Below are 17,807 nucleotides of genomic sequence, written 5' to 3'. Positions count from 1 at the left end.
ATTATTTCATACTCTGGATAAGGGGTCATTAGTCTCAAGATTCAACTTTCAAGTCCCCGTTTGCAATAACATCACAGCCGCACAACATTTATCATCCAGCATTCGGCTATTTATATTGGTCTCTCTAATAAATACATTTTATAATTTTACATGCAACTGACATAAATATTTAGATAAATGATCGATTATTGATTCGAAATATAAAATTTTGGGCTTCTTCCAAGGTTCATTTAAAATTTTGGGCTTCTTCCAAGGTTCATTTGTCCTGTCATTCGACCTTAGCTCCCTGATGTAAATAAATATGCAATTGCCGTTTCCAATTTTCTACATCTCAACATGATTATTACTGTAAATTCAATTTTTATTGTAAATATTCCGACACTGGCCATAAAAAAGGAGAACTAAACATACACACCCCTGAATTCAATGAGATATATAAAGAAAATCACAGCCTCAGAAGTCCGAAAGTTGCGAGTACATAGGAAAATAGATCATCGAGTGCTGAACACTCCACCGAGAATCGGTACATAAAAGTTCTTCAAAGAAACTGTGCTACAGTTGCCAAAGAATTTGTTAATGTCATAAACTTGATACCTAGAATAACCTTAAGAGAATTGAAATATTTTTTGTTCAAGGGTTGGATGATGTATGCTCCCACTGGAGGCAGAGTTTCTGAATGTAGAAAGTTTGACAAGAATTACATCACCAATGGCTTAGGCTATGGTTCAAAGAATATCATCTCCACAGATAATGTGATCACAAAATGAATCAGTTATGGGACATCATATCCAGTTCATAGAAAACATGATTTAACAAAATTAATGGAATCACATAGAAGAATGAGGATGTAAAAATGGGCGAAAGGAACTCATCTTGATTGATAGCTTTCTGTATTTAGCCAGTCAGAGGTCTTCATTACTCACCACTCCATATGGCTCAGAGAAGACCATTAATAAGCAATGTCAGCCCCTCGACTATGTAACTCAGTCATTCACTTATTTTGCAGTTGCGTACGTAAGGATGATCATATTTTATGTACTTGGTCCAATATGGCCTGTACCTATTCATTGCCAACTCAAGCCACGGTTTCATATTCCCATTGTAATGTACAACAGCTGCATTCTCAATTTCTGACCGATCAATGCTTGGATTATAACCCAAACCAAGAACATGCCACGACTTTTCAAGTGGATGAGTAAGCCCATAAAAAGTAATCAGACCTGGAGGCAGTGTCCCTAGCTTCCAAAGGACCCTGTCTTCATTCTGAGGCAAACAAAGAAAAGGGGAGAAAACAAAAGATGGAATTGAGAACATTTGTGAACAGGAAGTAATTGTAATGAAAGACAGCACTGAAGTTTTTTTTACACACTAAGAAAGAGAAGGTGCGATGCACGTGAAAAAAATTATAATTATAATTAGATATATGTTTATTAATATCTAATACATAATAGAGAAGAGATATTTGATTGAAAATATTAATTAACACACAATATGATTAATTAATGGTGGGGTAATAAAGTAGAAAATAAAGAGTACAAAAAGAAATTCACAATTCAAAGTGGTATATTTATACGTAAAAAAATAAAATAAAATAAAATAAAATAAATAAATAAATAATGTTATATTTATATAGCTTCAAAATATACGATGCAACATAAGAAACGAAGCAAAGTTGTAAAACGAAAAAAGGAATAACACAATAAATTACCATATTCTGCCATTTGTGGTATATGCCAGTTATATCCTTGTTCTTCCACTCTATGAGATCGAACATGTTCATTCCGTATGCCCACCCACAAGCATTCGGATCAAAACTTTTTGCTATATGAGGATTGGAAAAGTTTAGGTACTTATCAAACCGATGAAAGCTCTCACCACAGGTTTCAACTGCACCATTAACTTTTCCATGAAGATTTACTTCCCACAATCCAGTCAAGTCTTTCTGAACAACAATGTCATCATCGAGGAAAAGAATTTTATCCAACTTGGGATAAACCTGTGGGAGATAAAACCTGAGGTGGTTAAGCATGGACAGGTACTTCGGATTCCTGTATTTTAGGTTCGAAGAACCAGCAGAAAGTGTGGTCGGATGAGCAGCCTTGAAGTAGTACTCTTTCATGGCGGCAGACTCCAATTGACGTAAAACGGGGCAATAGGAAGAGTTGAGCCACTTGAATTCATCTACGTTTTCGACATGGATGGTAGCTTTACCAGGCGGGTTCAAGAGAAACCACATATTCATTGCTCCAAAGTTTAGCTTATCAGTAACCAGATGGAAAACATGCTTCTCAGGCTCCTGCACATCATACAAGCACCATGCATAAAGCCAAAATAATGAATCAATAATTTGAGAACAACTCAGAGAGACAAAAGTTACAAAGAATGAAGAATAAACTATAAAGGTTGCATAATTTTTCTTTAAAAACGTTGTAATCAATCCAGCAACAAGTTTTGTACTGTCAAGAAAAAAATTTGAAAGAACAAAGAGGAAAAAAAAAGGAGTAAATTACACACCTTGGCATTCATGATGGTTGAATTAACAACCACAGAAACAGCAAGAACATTGTCAGAAAAAAGTGCATAATGGTTAAGACTGGGATTTTCCAGATTTTCACTCTGCGGGAACTTTCTTTTTTCTTGTGGAAGGAGGTAGTAATCAATTGTCAAGCGCATTGACAAACAGTGAAGTCCATTAGGGATTGTCTTTGCTGCTATTTGGCTCAGGAATGTGCTTTGCTTTTTCAGAATCCGAACTTGCTCATCTGCAGACTGCAGCATGGCTCTTAGCTTTCCAGTAACAAGCTTGCAATCATACAATTGCTCCCTGGCTTTAGCAAGGACTTGGCCCATAGCTTTAATTTTTTCAGGTGCACTGTCGTATGTAAATACGTGTAGACAACTTGGAGAATAAGCTAGAGTTTGAGACATTGTATAAGGAAATAGTCGTGCATCTTACCTGCGTTGTAATTCAGAATCAGCAGTTGCATCTCCCAATGAACGCTGACTTTCCTTGAGACGGTTCTGTAACTCATTGGCCAAGTCAGTCTTGTTCTTCATCCTTGCAAGACTTAAATAGACCCTTGCCATTATCATTTGATCTCGTATCAAGCGCACATTTGAATCAGAATTTTCATTCTCGTTTTCTTTCCTCCATATGCTATACTTCCCTAAAACTGCAGAATCAACTGAATTTGAATGTTCAATAGCCGCATTTTCAAGCTTTACAGTCACTTCATCGTCTTGCTTTACCAAATCAGCAGCACGCTTTTCTTGTCTTTTCTCTCTCAGTTGCTGCATTTTGATTTCATAAACAAGCCTATAACTCAAGATGATCCCATGGCAGACAATTTCCAAATGGAGAAGTGCAAATTTAGAGGGAGATACATTTTCTTGTTCTCTCAATAAAAGGAAACAAAAATCGATTTCAATAAAAAAAAGTAACAATAGTACAAGTATCCATAGCACTATCATCCAAAAGTGAATCCTGGAGCTTACCCTTCTGACTAGCATAGCAGGAGTTTCCATAGGACGAGAATGAACCTCTGCATAAAATAATATGTGCCAAGTCAATTATTTCATATTTATACAAAACAAAATGAAGTATTGCATCAAGAGTATTTCTAGAAAGTTACTACCATTTGAAATGTATTCCTGTTTGCCTCCAGATGTTTCTTGCCTTGTATTTGAAGCCAATCCAGTCGACTTACATCACAAAATTATAAAGAAAAAGGCATAAACATCTTTCAAATGATAACATGTTTTTCAACCACAGAAAAGTAACAGGAGCAAGATGTTTATGCTCATCCTGACCTCAGCAAAAGTGACATTGTTATCAGTAGCAGTTTCAAGCCCAAATTTCCATGAAGCGGACATGTTATTCTTTCTGAAAAAATCTACACTCAAGGGTCCTAAATCATGAGTGCTGGCTTTAATGACATCCATTACCTAAAACAATGCGGAAATTATCAACCACCGACGAAGCATAATACATTATTTGCTTTCAGAACACATTCACCAAATAAAAACTTGCCTCTTTTGAGAAGAGAGATTTAAGATGCTGTGAAGCAAGTCTCTGTCTCCAATTATGATCCTGTACCAGTCCACTAGAATCCATTGAGAAGTCATCTTCGCCTGCAGAACATCAGATACAAGTTTCAGTCAACTGTAAACACAGAGAGTTGATAAACACCCAAGTGACAAGTGCAAATTCATGTGTGCAAACAGAAAGCAATTAAAAATGTCAAAGCTTGTCCATCCTCCAGGTCTTCAAGTGAGAACTGGCTCATCCCAAATTTACTTTTCTTTGAAGTAAGATAATTCAATATTGAGAATATTTGATCTGATCTCTTAATAGATTACTTGAAAGGTTTCATCATCAGCACTATCAAGATCCTCCTCTACCTGAAAACAAGCTTTTCGAACTAACTGCAACTAAGAAAATTTCGATCCTCGATTTTTCCTATCTATAAAATCAGTAATTCAGTGCATGACGTTCTGTATTTTTTTGCAATGAAGCTTAGTGCTGCTTCTGAACAAGCAATACAATTTACAACTATAGCCTACACTTTCAGCTGTCCCACCACAACTTGAAACAAATTTCCCGTCCAAAAGACAAGACAATGAAAGGACGATTCACTAAACCCGCAAACTGTTTCCCACAATGCATCAAACTTTAGCAAATCAGTTATTCACGAAAAACAATAAGTTTTCCAGATGTCAACAAACATTATTTAATTGAGCAATTTTCCTAGCTATCGTCACCAAAGTTTCCAACTAAGTGACAAAATAGAATCACCCCGGATTTTGAACCAAATGTCGACTCGGAATGACAAAAAATTTCACCAAATCAAATTCTACAGAATTTAACGTTCCCCAACGAGTGACCCACCAACCACTCGCATCAAGCCCAGCATTACAACAATCCAACAGATGCCTTAAATCTCAACTTTCAAACCCCAAAAAAAAGAAGCATAAATCAGTCATCATAGAAAACAGAAACCCACCACCGGAAGCAGGGGCGAAGAGGCCACGGCCTAAGAATAAGATGGAGAAAGCAAGAAGAGAGAAGATTAAGACGAGGACAACAGGGAAGCGAGATCCAATTGCCTTGTTCCTTTGGATTCCCGCACCAGATAATAATCCTCCCCGAATCGTCATGCCCAGTCCACTGACCTTCAAAAATTCCACTAATCAGAGAAAAATGGGAACAGCGTAATCAAACATGGTGAGAATGATGGCAATCAAAGGAGATCGATCTGTGAATGTGATTGATTCTTAATTTAATTGCGGGTTTGCATGTGTGTGCGCCACTGTGTGAGAGAATTTTTGAAAATCGCGTCGCCTTGCCAGGGTAAATAATAAATATTTTATTTACATTCATACCCTTCTGAAATGAAACAAGAAAGCTCGTATCACTTTTTTGTAAAAAAAAAAAGAATAAATTTTAGAATAGTTTTTCGATTTCACTAATTTATATTCGTGATATGAGTTGATTTATGTAAAAAATAAAAAGTAATATTTTTATTGATCAGATCGAATAAATTGACCTGAGAAAATTTTTATGATAAAAAGATAATGATAATTGCAAAATGGAGTATTAGGAAGACCCCGATTAAATGGAAATAATTGATCAAACAGATTAAATTCAAAATTTCGGTTTGATAAGCTGATTTGGTTTCAATTATTTTATAAAAAAATTCGATAAAAAATGTGATAACCTAAAATTCAAAAAAAAAATTTACACCCAACTTTTGTTAGTTTTTTAAATGTAAAAAAAAAAACTAATTTTTTTAAAATTTTACAGTTTGGTTGTTTTGAACACAAATCAAGATAAAACTAGACACCTTCTTTTAAAAGAAGGGGCAAGTTGATATTAATGAGAAAAAGATATTTTTAAAAAGTTGATTAGATCATAATTGCTTACAAAAATAATTTTTACGAAGTACAAAGAGATTTAATGGTCAACAACTCCACATTAAAATGGATTTAATAAAGACGGGGAAAAAGAAAAAGAAAAAAGAAGAGTTTACTTCGTCACTCTACGTCGCTTTGATTTAGACCACATAACGAATCATAAAATTTACTGTCAAATATCTTTCATTTTCCCTATATATTAATATTATAATTTTATTAGTTACACTGAAAAATCAAGGGAGATGTGAGGTAATTAATTGCTGAAGATCCTCCTGATCCGATTCAGTGGACTTGAAGGTAGTTCAGCTGAATTTCAGCTCCAAGCGAATCAGTTTTTTGAAACTTTGGCTCAATTGAGTGATATAGGTGAAGAATCTGAGGATAACACGGGGATTTATGGGAGCAATCGGTGGTGGAGTTGAGATGAAGGTGAAATGGGATGATGGAGAAATGAAGAATTCTGCTGTCTGTTGCGATTTTTGAGGGAATTTCTGGAAAATTTCAGTGCAGAAGTATGTCTTTATCCCAAAGTTCTGTTTTTGTTTACTTGGTTTGAAGTTTCATAGAATTTGGTGCTTCATGCATTACTTCACTTAATTGGCCTGCCATTGTTTATGTATAGTTGAATTTTTGTTTTTCAGTGTAGTAATTAATTAAGGAAATAACACAGTTTCTTCTTTTTAAAAAAATTCTATCTAGTTTATCTTTATACCATGTCTTGAACAATTTAATGTCTTATAATTATGTAACAAATATGTAAGACGAGGAGTTGACGGCTGTTTCTGTCCTCGTGTAGCTAATAAAATCAGTGGAATTGAATCTTGATGTTATCTTCTTGTAAGTATTTGAGATTATTCCTTGTCAAGCATTTCCTTTTAGGGATTTCATTTGTGATTCTTCATCATGGATTTGTATTTTTGGGAAGAGCCCGTGGCTTGTATGGTAACTCACCTCTTGTGACACTTGTATCCCCACACATCATTAGAATAATACAAACCGTAGCCGCTTGCGATAATTCGTTGTGTGAGTAAGGGCAATGCTGTTGCATTTCTGATCACACCATTTGTTGCATTAGTTCGGATGCATGCCACGCGTAATTACACGTGGCATGGATCCGAATTCTTGTGGCAAGAGCTGTATAGAAATGTAAGCAAGGATCTGGTGGGAAGTGTAGGTTGCTTGAGAGAGTATTCAGGAGAATGATGTGTGTATTCAGTTTGTTTAACTCTACCTTTCTGTAATGCTTTCAGTAGCATGGCAACTCCCGTCGAACCTCCAAATGGGGTTAGATCTCGAGGAAAACATTATTACTCAATGTGGCAAACACTATTTGAGATTGATACAAAATACGTGCCAATCAAGCCTATCGGTCGAGGAGCATATGGTATCGTGTGTTCTTCTGTCAACAGGGAAACAAATGAGAAGGTTGCAATAAAAAAGATACACAACGCCTTTGAAAATCGTATTGATGCACTGAGAACCTTGCGTGAACTGAAGCTTCTGCGGCATCTTAGACATGAAAATGTGATAGCTCTCAAAGATGTCATGCTTCCTATACACAAGGGAAGCTTCAAGGATGTCTACTTGGTATATGAACTCATGGATACTGATTTACACCAGATTATTAAGTCCTCTCAGACACTTACAAACGACCATTGCCAGTATTTCCTCTTCCAGGTACTTTTCATCATCCATGTCTCAAGGGTTTGTTTGTGACGTGAGTGTATCTTATTTTCCGACTTATTTGTTTATTCCTTTTCCGTCCCTTGCTCTTGAAGTCCTATGGAATAGTTAATTGAAGAATGGGCAAGCTATAACATTCTAAAATTAGGCAAAATTATTTAATCACCTAGATCTTTGCGAGTTTATAATATTTTATTCTCAGGAGGCTATGCTTGATTCCGTTGTAGCGTACCGACATGTTTCCAAACTACACTGGTGTGCATGTGAACCATTGATGATGTATTGTGAAAGGCACCACTAATAGTTAGATAAGTCTAACGGTATCACCACATTGTTGGACTGTTAATGAATCATGCTGTAGCTCGTGCTTTTTATATTTGTTGTTCAGAAGAATGCAGATTGAAAACATTGAAGCCTAGGTTTCTGGATGTCATGAGTGGGATTTTCAGTTTTCTCAAAAAATTTCCAGCTCAATTATGAGGACCATTTTATCCATCATTTAGGTAGTGTTTGGGAGAGCTTCTTATCAGCTTGTTCGTTAACAAAAGTTTAAAATTTTGTGAAATTTTGTTAATAAAAAGCTGAAAAGTACTTCTAAGAAGCTCTCTCAAACACTATCTTAGTGGTTTAGAATTCTCGTGGACATCATTTGTATTATTTTGATGAATTTTGTCATTTCGTGTCATTGGCAATCATGAATATTTAATCAACTATATCAAATTCATGAAAGAAATCACGCTGGTCTGTGGAAAATTTGAAGTATAAGAAAAATAAACTCGTGTAAGAGAAAAGATGCATGATTGCTCTTTGATGACTTTGTTATTTGCACGGTACGCGGTAATTGGACTTGATATGTGTTCAAACTGAAGAAAACCCCTCTAATCCTTAATAATTTAACTTTTATTCGCTATAATGCAAATCTGCAGTTGCTAAGAGGTCTGAAGTATCTACACTCCGCAAACATTCTTCATCGCGATTTGAAGCCGGGGAACCTTCTCATTAATGCAAATTGTGATCTCAAAATATGTGATTTCGGGCTTGCACGTACAAACAGCAGCAAAGGTCAATTTATGACAGAATATGTGGTCACTCGCTGGTACCGGGCCCCAGAGCTCCTCCTCTGCTGTGACAACTATGGCACATCAATTGATGTATGGTCCGTCGGTTGTATCTTTGCAGAACTTCTTGGAAGAAAACCTGTTTTTCCGGGCACAGAGTGTCTCAATCAGCTTAAATTAATCATCAACATCCTCGGTAGTCAAAGGGAAGACAATCTTGAATTCATAGACAATCCAAAGGCGAAAAAGTACATTAAAACTCTTCCATACTCCATGGGAACCCCATTTCCTCGCCTTTATCCTCATGCCCATCCTCTAGCAATTGATCTTTTGCAGAAGATGCTCGTGTTTGACCCTTCAAAAAGAATAGGTGTAACCGAAGCCCTTCAACACCCGTACATGTCTCCGTTGTATGACCCAAAATGTGATCCTCCAGCTCAGGTCCCAATCAATCTCGACACGGATGAAGATTTAGGGGAAGAGATGATCAGGGAAATGATGTGGAGAGAAATTCTGCACTACCATCCTGATGCTGCCGCAGTCAATATGGAGTTCAGCATGCAACCTTGAGTTTCTCGACCAGTGGTAAGTGTCATCTCAGAAGCTAGTATCTCTTTTTGTATCATTGTTAATTATGAGATTCTCTTTCTTTGATGCTGTTTTCATGTGTTCCAGTAATAAACTTGAAAAACAATGCATTAGCGGTTTGGGCTGCTTTTGTGCTTAGTGTTTTCTGCTTTTGGACGTTGTTCAACGGCTCGAACTTTTTATGCCAAGTTCCTTCCAATTTGTACATATTTTGTGTGCTGCTGTGTGCAAGAAACCTTGCTTTTGTACATTAAGATATTATTATTATTAATAAAATGTCATTGTTTAATGACGATTTTAATGTAGCATGTATATATTTGGAACTTATCTATTTGACAAAGTTCTGGCCCAATAAGAACTTTGATTTTTGTTGGGGATGTTTAAACGTTGAAGCCCAACCCAAGAAGTAATATCCACCTTGAATCCGATTCCTTGTGCAAGTAACAAGTTCCAATTTTTTTAAAAAAAATAATGTGGAAACTTGCATCTCGCTACTCTGAGTGAATCTCCGAGTTAACGTCCGCTGTTATTTGGTATACTGAGTGAATCTCTGAGTAAACATAATAGTTTGTAAACTACATTATTCAATAAAATTACATTGGACAAGCTTTGTTCGATAAAATATTGATAGGTGTAATCAAACTAATAACCAATAGTTTAACGATCTCATATTCCATCCATTCGAATATTCCAAAAGGTGTTACAAGATTTCTTTACTAGAGAGTTTCGAATCATGAAAATTTTAAAAATTCTAAAAAATAAATGGAAAAGTTATCAGGCACTTGCCACTTTTCAAACATATTCATACTCTACAATGTTCTTACAAATTGATGGCTTCAACCTAAGACTTTTGTATCATTCTTTTCTGGCGGCTTCGCTATTCTTGAGTTTTCTTTTAATTAAATATATTGCCCATTTCATTTTTCTTGAGGTTGTTAATTACATAATTATTCAGTTTATAATATGTTGTAGATATTGATTCTTTATGCATCACGAAAAAAGAAAAATCAACCCATGAATAAAAAAATCTCAATAACATAGCAAGCTGTATATGAATATGAAAGGAGTATATAAAAGCGAAAGCGGCGTTATAATATCGTTTATTTATTTATAACCGATAATAGAGTAAAATGATGATTCGAAATTTCGAATAGGGTAAAATGATGATAGAGTAAAATGATGTATTTATTGTTCTATGAAATTTTTAATTAATTAAGTTTCCTTGTTTTGACACTACATGCGTTTACATATAGACTGCGAATTGATTAATTTCTGATATAATAAAATCTAAAAGTTAGATGGAGGAAACTTCCAATGGTATTTTAAAGGCCACGCGCATTTCTTCACTTCTATAGTTCTATGCATGATGTCCAAGTCCAGCACGGGACATAGAATTTCGTGCTAGTATAGACACACAAATTTACACACACATATATGACAAATATTACTCAAATCAAGAAATATTTTTTTCCCAAATTTGTATTGCTTCAAATGTAAATTTTTTATCCTTGGATAAATTTTGAAAATACTCAAGAAAATGATTATGAAATTTTTTTAACGAAATTTTCTTAGTCTAATCCCGTCGACTCCATATTAGAAATCGCCATTCCTTCACTGCTATGGTCAAGCATCCGTATTTAGACTTTGTTCCATATGTGATAGTATTATTATATTATCATTACTCAAACCATTATTCGAATCAGTTCGAAAACTTCGTAAAAAATAAGAACCTTTGACGTTATTATTTCGATATAATCTCTCGATTTTTCAAATAAAAATTCAATGAACACGGAAAACAATGCACAAAAATCTATTAATTAATTACATGGTCCCAATGTATACTAACTGGTGTATACATAATCCAGAGATTACTTGCAAAACATGAAATGTTTTTCTCAACTTTATTTTGCCTTTGGGGCGAAGCAAGTAATTGTAGATGGGAGGCAACTTTATAATCAAATCTGGAATTCGTACAAAATCTACGTTAGTAGTAGATTCGATTCTAAAATTAAATAGCTATTGTACTTTAAAATCAACTCGTAAACCACGAAGTAGCAAGAATAAATATCAAAGGGTTTGGTGGCTATTTTGTTAAGCACGAGTACTTAAGATTTAAAAGGTCAAATTTCAGCAGCTCTCTAATATTATTATCTACTTATAATAATAATAATAATAATAATAATAATAATAATAATAATAATAATAATAATAATAATAATAATAATAATATAATAATAATAAATATTATTATTATTATTATCAGTGCTATAAACTTTAACGTGCTTAAATTCAAAGATTAATTAACCATCACTTTAATGTCTCTATTAATTTCCAATAGACGTCTTTAATAAAATGTCCCAAATAATATTTAACGTTGAGTATCCATGACTCGATCGTAGCCTCAAACTATGCCCATAAGACACGATTATAATATTAATTAATTAATTTATCGTATTGAAAATCATAGTAAAGTCAAATAATTTGATTTGTTTTCGTAATTACATGATTTATGGTGAAGCCTATGAAAGGATGGCCCCTACCTCGATCAACGTAAAATTAAACGTGGGAGCCCTTCACCATATATAAAATACTTTTTCAAGATTTATTTTGTCTACCTTTTGCCCCTCAATTATATTACAAACTTGGACCACGTATCCATCATTTTGATATCGGAATCAATTATTTCACCATCCGATCCGGTGGTTCGGATTCATGCCATCTCAATCCTAATGATGATTTATGTCGTAGTTAAGACGATCAAAAAACCGTCGCTAGATGGTTTATGTCGCGGTTAAGTTTGGTAGGTGTTAATTATGCATGTACGTATATGTTTTTTTTATATTATTATTATTATTATTATTATTATTATTATATGATATTTATACATAAATTTGAGGAATCCAATATTCCATTGGTTTCAGTACAAAATTGATGTCTTGGGTACAGCTGGATGTGCAGTTTTGTTTTTGAATCCCTTATTCACCTCACATGTCTTATGACTCTTATAACGGCTTATGTTATGCTACTCCTAAAAATATATACTTCAGGAGGAAATGGTGACATGTATTCATTATTTGCCCATTATTTATTATTAATTATAAATTATTTTCAATTCTTCTAACCATGGACGGAAAATGAGAGTAGGTAGAGTTAAAAAATCTAACTCACAATTTTTTATTTTTTCAAATTATATATTGTTTTTTTAAATTATATAATCAAAACTAAAAATTGGAAATACATGTTTTTCCCCGACAGGAAATTAACCAATTTTTTTAAAAAATAATTTTAATCAACCGAGTTAATTATGTCGTTAACCAATTTTTTTTTAAAAAAATTATTGATTGAAAACCGAACCAAATTATTAATCGTTTTAACCGAAATTTTATAATACTAAGCTAAATTTCTAAATTAACCAATCGAATTTTTGAATTCATTCGGTTTGATCATTTTAGAGTGTGTTTGGGTGAGCTTATAAGCTCTCCAAAACTGTTTGATAATTTTTTTAAAAAACAGCTTATAAGCTGTCAAATAAGTTGTTTTTAAAAAAATAGATACACCTTTACTTTTTAAGAAAATATCTTATTTTAATATTTTTGTTTCCAACTATTATCCTTTTATATATATTTTTTTCAATTTCATAATATATTCAATTACAGTTTTCTTTATCAATTTGTTATATATATTAAAATAATATTTTGTTCCCGATCAAAAAAATAATGTTTTGTTCTATAATTTTTTTATAATTTAAAAAACTAAACTATCGATATACTATTTTAACATTAAATATATTTGAAAAAAAATCAAAGCATACGATTTTTATATATTAAAATATAAAATAATATATATATAATTTTAAATATTTTTTTTCTATCGTTTTCTTATAATTAAAAAAATATATACTATCAAGATATTATTGAGTAATTTTAAAATAATACATATATTATTTTAAAAAAAAATTCATAGTGTGAGATTTATATAAATTAAAATATAAAATAGTTTTTTATTTAATTTTAAAATTTATCATAAAATTTTTAAATTATATATATATATATAATATTTACATCACCTTCATGTTATTATACCATTTTGGTAATTTTAACAATAAATAGATCTTATAAAGCCAAAAGCATCAACATATTTAAGTTGTTTAAAATAAGTTTATGCAAACATTTTAACAGCTTATTTTTAAAATAAGACCTAACAGCTTATAAGCTTCTAAAACTGCTTATAAGCTCCTACAGCTTAAAAGTTGTTTTTAAGAGTTTAAAAGCTCTTCCAAACACCCTATTAATTCAATTTAACCGATATAATGCTCACACATACCCAAATAGATACATATTCTTCTACAAAAAAATTATTTTAGTTATAAGATACATTTTCATTTAGCAATTATAGGACATTAAATTTTAAAAATTATTTTACAAATACCTATTAATAAGGTATCCAACCTCAAATCACTTGATTAATGAAAATGAAAACCGTGTCGCTGGATAATGGAAATGGCAATTTGAGTGGTGGGCTCGTGGTGATGGAAACCTCAGTGGCACTGTGGCGGGAAGAATATATGTTAAATGAGTGGGAAATTTTTACCCAGGTAAGCTTAACTCCAGTTAAAAAATGAGATATAAATTTAAATGTAAGAAAATAGTGTTAATTGGACACATGTCATACAAATAATAAGCGAGAGCTCTACTCCTGGATTAGCATAGCCGAAGCCCTCTTATCACACCATTAATGCTCGCACAAAAATCCAATCCCTCCATTTCAGTTCACTTTTCCCCACCATCTACTCTTTTTTCATGCATTTTCCCATTAAATGAGATTGGTAGTATCTCAAAATTGAGATCAAGCATGGACATTTATCAATTTACATGAAATTTATTGATTTTTTTTTATTAAACTTCACATTTATTATTAAATATTTATCGTTAAATTCATTTACCTTGAAGGATAACATGAAATTTCTTCATTTTGCGCCACAGAAAGAGAGAGTCCATCGTGATTCTAAAGTAAACATAATAAAAATAAAAATACAAATAAAATAAAAATTTATTTCCGGCATTGGAAGTTGGAACCCATGCAATAACGCATGAATAATTTTATATCAATAATTTCATTCTACCTCATGGGTTTTACAGCTTTGTCTATGCTAGCACATGAGCACTGCTCATGTGTTAGATTCAAAGGCCCATATTTTTTTCATTTGAAATGATCTCATTTAAAATAATATCATATCAAATGCTAAAAATAATAGACCGTTGAATCTATTTGGGCACTACCCCAATGGGGTAGGTAGCATAGACAAGACCGGGTTTTACCGGTTCCTTCGACCCTATCCATGGGGTATTACCCCATGGGTGGTGTGAAAGCACATGATTGATCCAATCATGTGGGACCCACATAATTAGACCAATCACAACACTCCACACCACCCATGGGGTATTACCCCATGGGTAGGTTCGAAATTTTCGGGTTTTACCCCATGTAATAGGTGAAAGCACATGATTGATCAAATTATGCAGATCCCACATGATTGATGTGGGACCCCCATAATATTATTGATGAGCTATAACAATTGCACCTATTAAAGCGTAATTTCAGCATTCAATGTGTATTCTTGAATAATCTCATTTTTTAATTATTCAACCATTTCATTTTACCAAGTTCAATGACAATTAAAATGGATTTACTTGTTCTTGGATCCTTTAATCTTTATTTTAAATCATTGGGTTTAGACATTACTTCGGTGCTTCTTAATACTTTCAAAATGGCAGCAACATACCCTGGATTGGTATCAGAAAAAAAAAAAAAAAAAAAAGGGAATGGCTCGGCTATCCCACCTAGCCAAGCCAGAAAAAATAGAAAAATAGATTAGATAGAAATGAGTTGGAGAATAACTGGAAAGTGGAAACAAGACCAGATATGATGATTCATATCATAGATTACTCCATTTTACTCCAATGAAATTAGGAATTCAGATATTCCAGGCACAACGACGCAATTATCAAGATTGATGTGGGGCCCCCATAATTTGGACCAATAATAGAGTTTCACCTACCACATGGGATAGGATCGAAGTCACCAATTTTATATCGACAAAAATTAGCCCATGATATTTATTTATTTTTCAAATAAATATAATTATTTCATATTATAATTGTTGAATAATTAATTTTAGTTTATCTGATTTAAAAGAATAAATTTTCGGTGTCAAACTAGAACCAAAACATCAACACTGGTGTTCATACACACCCATCTTAGAGATCTCTATTTATGATATGAATCGACTCAATTTACACGTTTTTTACATAAAAAATCATGCTTCACTAAAATCACACATATTACACCACGTTTTTTTGGTAACATAACCAACAAAAAAAACATCTATTTATAAGGAAAATATATATTTCGCTCACAAAACCTGTAATAAGACGGTCTCCGGCAATTTTCGAGAAAGGAATGTCAATCAAAATAGAATTCAAACGATTTGGTTTCTTTTCCACACCTATTTGTGCCCAACCATGACTGCGTATTTATTAAATTTATTTTTTTAATATTTCCAGCCCACCATTTCCTTCTATTTAACAACCCCTTCCCCATGTTCTGAAACCTCTTCCTCTCCTCTCTTCAGATACTCTGTTTCTACGCTTATTCCCCTTTCATTCTGTGTTTTTTTAATGCTTTTCTTGTGGAGGTTCTGCTGATTCTTTTGTTTCTCATTTTGTGTTCTTTCTGGCTGTTACTCTGCCCAAAAATCAAGAAATTTCTTGTACCTGTAATCTTTTTGTATGAAGATTAAATCTTGATGGTGCAGGTATTGTTCTTGATGTTCAAGATTCATGTTTTCTGTACTCAGTGAGATTCTCAGGTCCGGTTATATGATCAATTCCTCGCTCAGACGCAGGACTCATCTTGTTCAATCTTTCTCTGTTGTATTCCTTTACTGGTTCTACGTTTTCTCATGAATTAGAATAGTTGAATCTTGGTTAATAAACAAACACATCGATCGCTAATTCTTATCGTAAACTATCATCCACGAAACGATTAAAAAAATCAAGGACCCTTTTGTGGGAAAACACATAAAAATGGCTTCTTCAAGTGGGAACTCCTCCGGCTCACCCTCGATCCAAAGGTCCGATTCAGAGGGAGATTTCGTGCAGGTGATTGATCAGAAGAAGAGGAAGAGGATGGAATCGAACCGGGAATCTGCCAGGCGGTCTAGGATGAGAAAACAGAAGCATTTGGATGATCTTTTGGCTCAGGTGGCTCAGATCAAGAAAGAAAATAACCAAATTCTGAGCGATATAAATATCACCACACAACACTTCTTGAATGTCGAGTCAGAAAACTCAGTCTTGAGGGCTCAAATGCTGGAGCTCAGCCAAAGACTTCATTCGTTGAACGAAATTCTGGGTCACATAAATTCCTACGCCGCCGCCGCATCCGCCATCCCGGCCGCCGCCGCCGCATGGAGCTGCATATTTGAGGCGGAGGAGTGTCAGTATCTGGACTTGGCTGATACTTTCTTGGGAAATTCATGGAACTCGATGGCACTTATAAATCAACACCCCATTATGGCCTCAGCTGAGATCTTTGATTATTGAGAAGGGGAAAAATATAAATAATGTATCTTTTTATTTTCTAGTACATTTTCATCTTGTAGTGATGTTGATGAATTTGTGAATGGGATTGTAATTTGGTTACTTTGTCATTTAATTTTGTTGTCTTTGTTAGAAAAATGCATTGAATGAGAGCAAGAAAGCCTGTCAAAGAAAGATTTGGAGACTGGCTTTTTGATACGTCTAGGGGGTCCTCTGAATTGATATTATATAACAATAAATAATAATAATAATAATAATAATAATAATAATAATAATAAAATTAATGTATGGTTGCGGGTGTATGTTGAATCTTGGTCCAGACAGACATAAATTAAATAGAGGAGTTGTTTGTATATTAATTTCAAGGTTTCTCCACTTGTGTGATTGTTGGCTTTACTTTTATTTATTTATTGACATAAAGTAATTATTGGTGTATAATAATGGCATAAATAAATGTACTAATACCTAATTAATTAGTTCAATCAGAGAAGCTAAGCTCATTATCTCGATTGTTAATGTTAGGCATCTGACACACTGTACAATTAATTAATACTAGCTTTTAACGCAAACATGTTGCATGAACATTAGAAGTACCAAAATAAGTATTGTAAAAAGCCGATTTAACCAAGGTAATTTTGATAACCTGCACCCTAGGGATGCAGGGTAACATGGGCACCGCCTACGTGGCGGTTCATGATTGGTCAGCCGTTTTTTGTAAAAAAAAATAAAAAAATTGTATGGTTGTGGGCGCGCCACGTTGGCAGGCGCCCACAGGTGTGCAGGATAAGGATGTGCAGGGTATCATTTCTGTTAACCAAGGTGTGAGCAGATCTATTTGCTTGTGTCCAACATGTTCGATTTTGAACGAGCTTTCATTTCGAATTATTGATCGACATGATGAGATGGTGAAGCCGGACTCAGTGAAGTCTAACATATCGGAGTGAATCGCCTTGACAGAGATCTT

General features: G+C 33.6%; 3 protein-coding genes across 4 annotated transcripts; 2 read left to right on the top strand and 1 right to left on the bottom strand.

Moving 5' to 3' along the window:
- Positions 1–642: 642 nt before the first annotated feature.
- Positions 643–5,355, bottom strand: LOC140864850 (polygalacturonate 4-alpha-galacturonosyltransferase-like). Its single transcript, XM_073269234.1, has 9 exons — positions 5,004–5,355; positions 4,031–4,131; positions 3,811–3,945; positions 3,636–3,702; positions 3,496–3,542; positions 2,957–3,291; positions 2,515–2,872; positions 1,709–2,296; positions 643–1,263 (listed from the first exon to the last, which is right to left on the bottom strand). The coding sequence occupies exons 1-9, from the start codon at positions 5,155–5,157 to the stop codon at positions 988–990; spliced, it is 2,061 nt and encodes a 686-aa protein (XP_073125335.1). The 5' UTR covers positions 5,158–5,355; the 3' UTR covers positions 643–987.
- A 708-nt stretch (positions 5,356–6,063) lies between these two features.
- On the top strand, positions 6,064–9,531 carry LOC140864852 (mitogen-activated protein kinase homolog NTF3-like). Of its 2 annotated transcripts, XM_073269236.1 has the most exons (4): positions 6,064–6,425; positions 7,164–7,590; positions 8,523–9,239; positions 9,330–9,531. In XM_073269236.1, exons 2-3 carry the CDS (start codon positions 7,168–7,170, stop codon positions 9,222–9,224), a joined length of 1,125 nt encoding a protein of 374 aa, XP_073125337.1. In that variant the 5' UTR covers positions 6,064–6,425; positions 7,164–7,167; the 3' UTR covers positions 9,225–9,239; positions 9,330–9,531. The 2 variants fall into 2 exon arrangements, with proteins under 2 accessions (XP_073125337.1, XP_073125336.1); XM_073269235.1 differs by having other exon boundaries at positions 6,065–6,425; positions 8,523–9,531.
- A 6,145-nt stretch (positions 9,532–15,676) lies between these two features.
- LOC140865151 (bZIP transcription factor 44-like) lies at positions 15,677–17,041 on the top strand. The gene has a single exon (XM_073269683.1). It carries the CDS (start codon positions 16,328–16,330, stop codon positions 16,844–16,846), a length of 519 nt encoding a protein of 172 aa, XP_073125784.1. The 5' UTR covers positions 15,677–16,327; the 3' UTR covers positions 16,847–17,041.
- Positions 17,042–17,807: the final 766 nt, after the last annotated feature.

Source organism: Henckelia pumila, chromosome 4 (genome assembly GCF_033568475.1).
Source record: "Henckelia pumila isolate YLH828 chromosome 4, ASM3356847v2, whole genome shotgun sequence".
Taxonomy (NCBI): domain Eukaryota; kingdom Viridiplantae; phylum Streptophyta; class Magnoliopsida; order Lamiales; family Gesneriaceae; genus Henckelia; species Henckelia pumila.
The sequence above is the reverse complement of the archived record's forward strand: the minus strand, read 5'-3'. Positions and strand labels throughout refer to the sequence as shown.

Bases quoted from the DNA above. Each gene is read 5' to 3' on its own strand.
- LOC140864852 (XM_073269236.1), top strand. From the start codon at position 7,168: ATGGCAACTCCCGTCGAACCTCCAAATGGGGTTAGATCTCGAGGAAAA. The intron at 7,591-8,522 runs GTACTTTTCATC...GCAAATCTGCAG, and splicing joins GCCAGTATTTCCTCTTCCAG to TTGCTAAGAGGTCTGAAGTA.
- LOC140864850 (XM_073269234.1), bottom strand. From the start codon at position 5,157: ATGACGATTCGGGGAGGATTATTATCTGGTGCGGGAATCCAAAGGAAC. The intron at 3,703-3,810 runs GTCAGGATGAGC...TTGTGATGTAAG, and splicing joins ACAATGTCACTTTTGCTGAG to TCGACTGGATTGGCTTCAAA. The intron at 2,297-2,514 runs GTGTGTAATTTA...TATGATGTGCAG, and splicing joins CAACCATCATGAATGCCAAG to GAGCCTGAGAAGCATGTTTT.
- LOC140865151 (XM_073269683.1), top strand. From the start codon at position 16,328: ATGGCTTCTTCAAGTGGGAACTCCTCCGGCTCACCCTCGATCCAAAGG.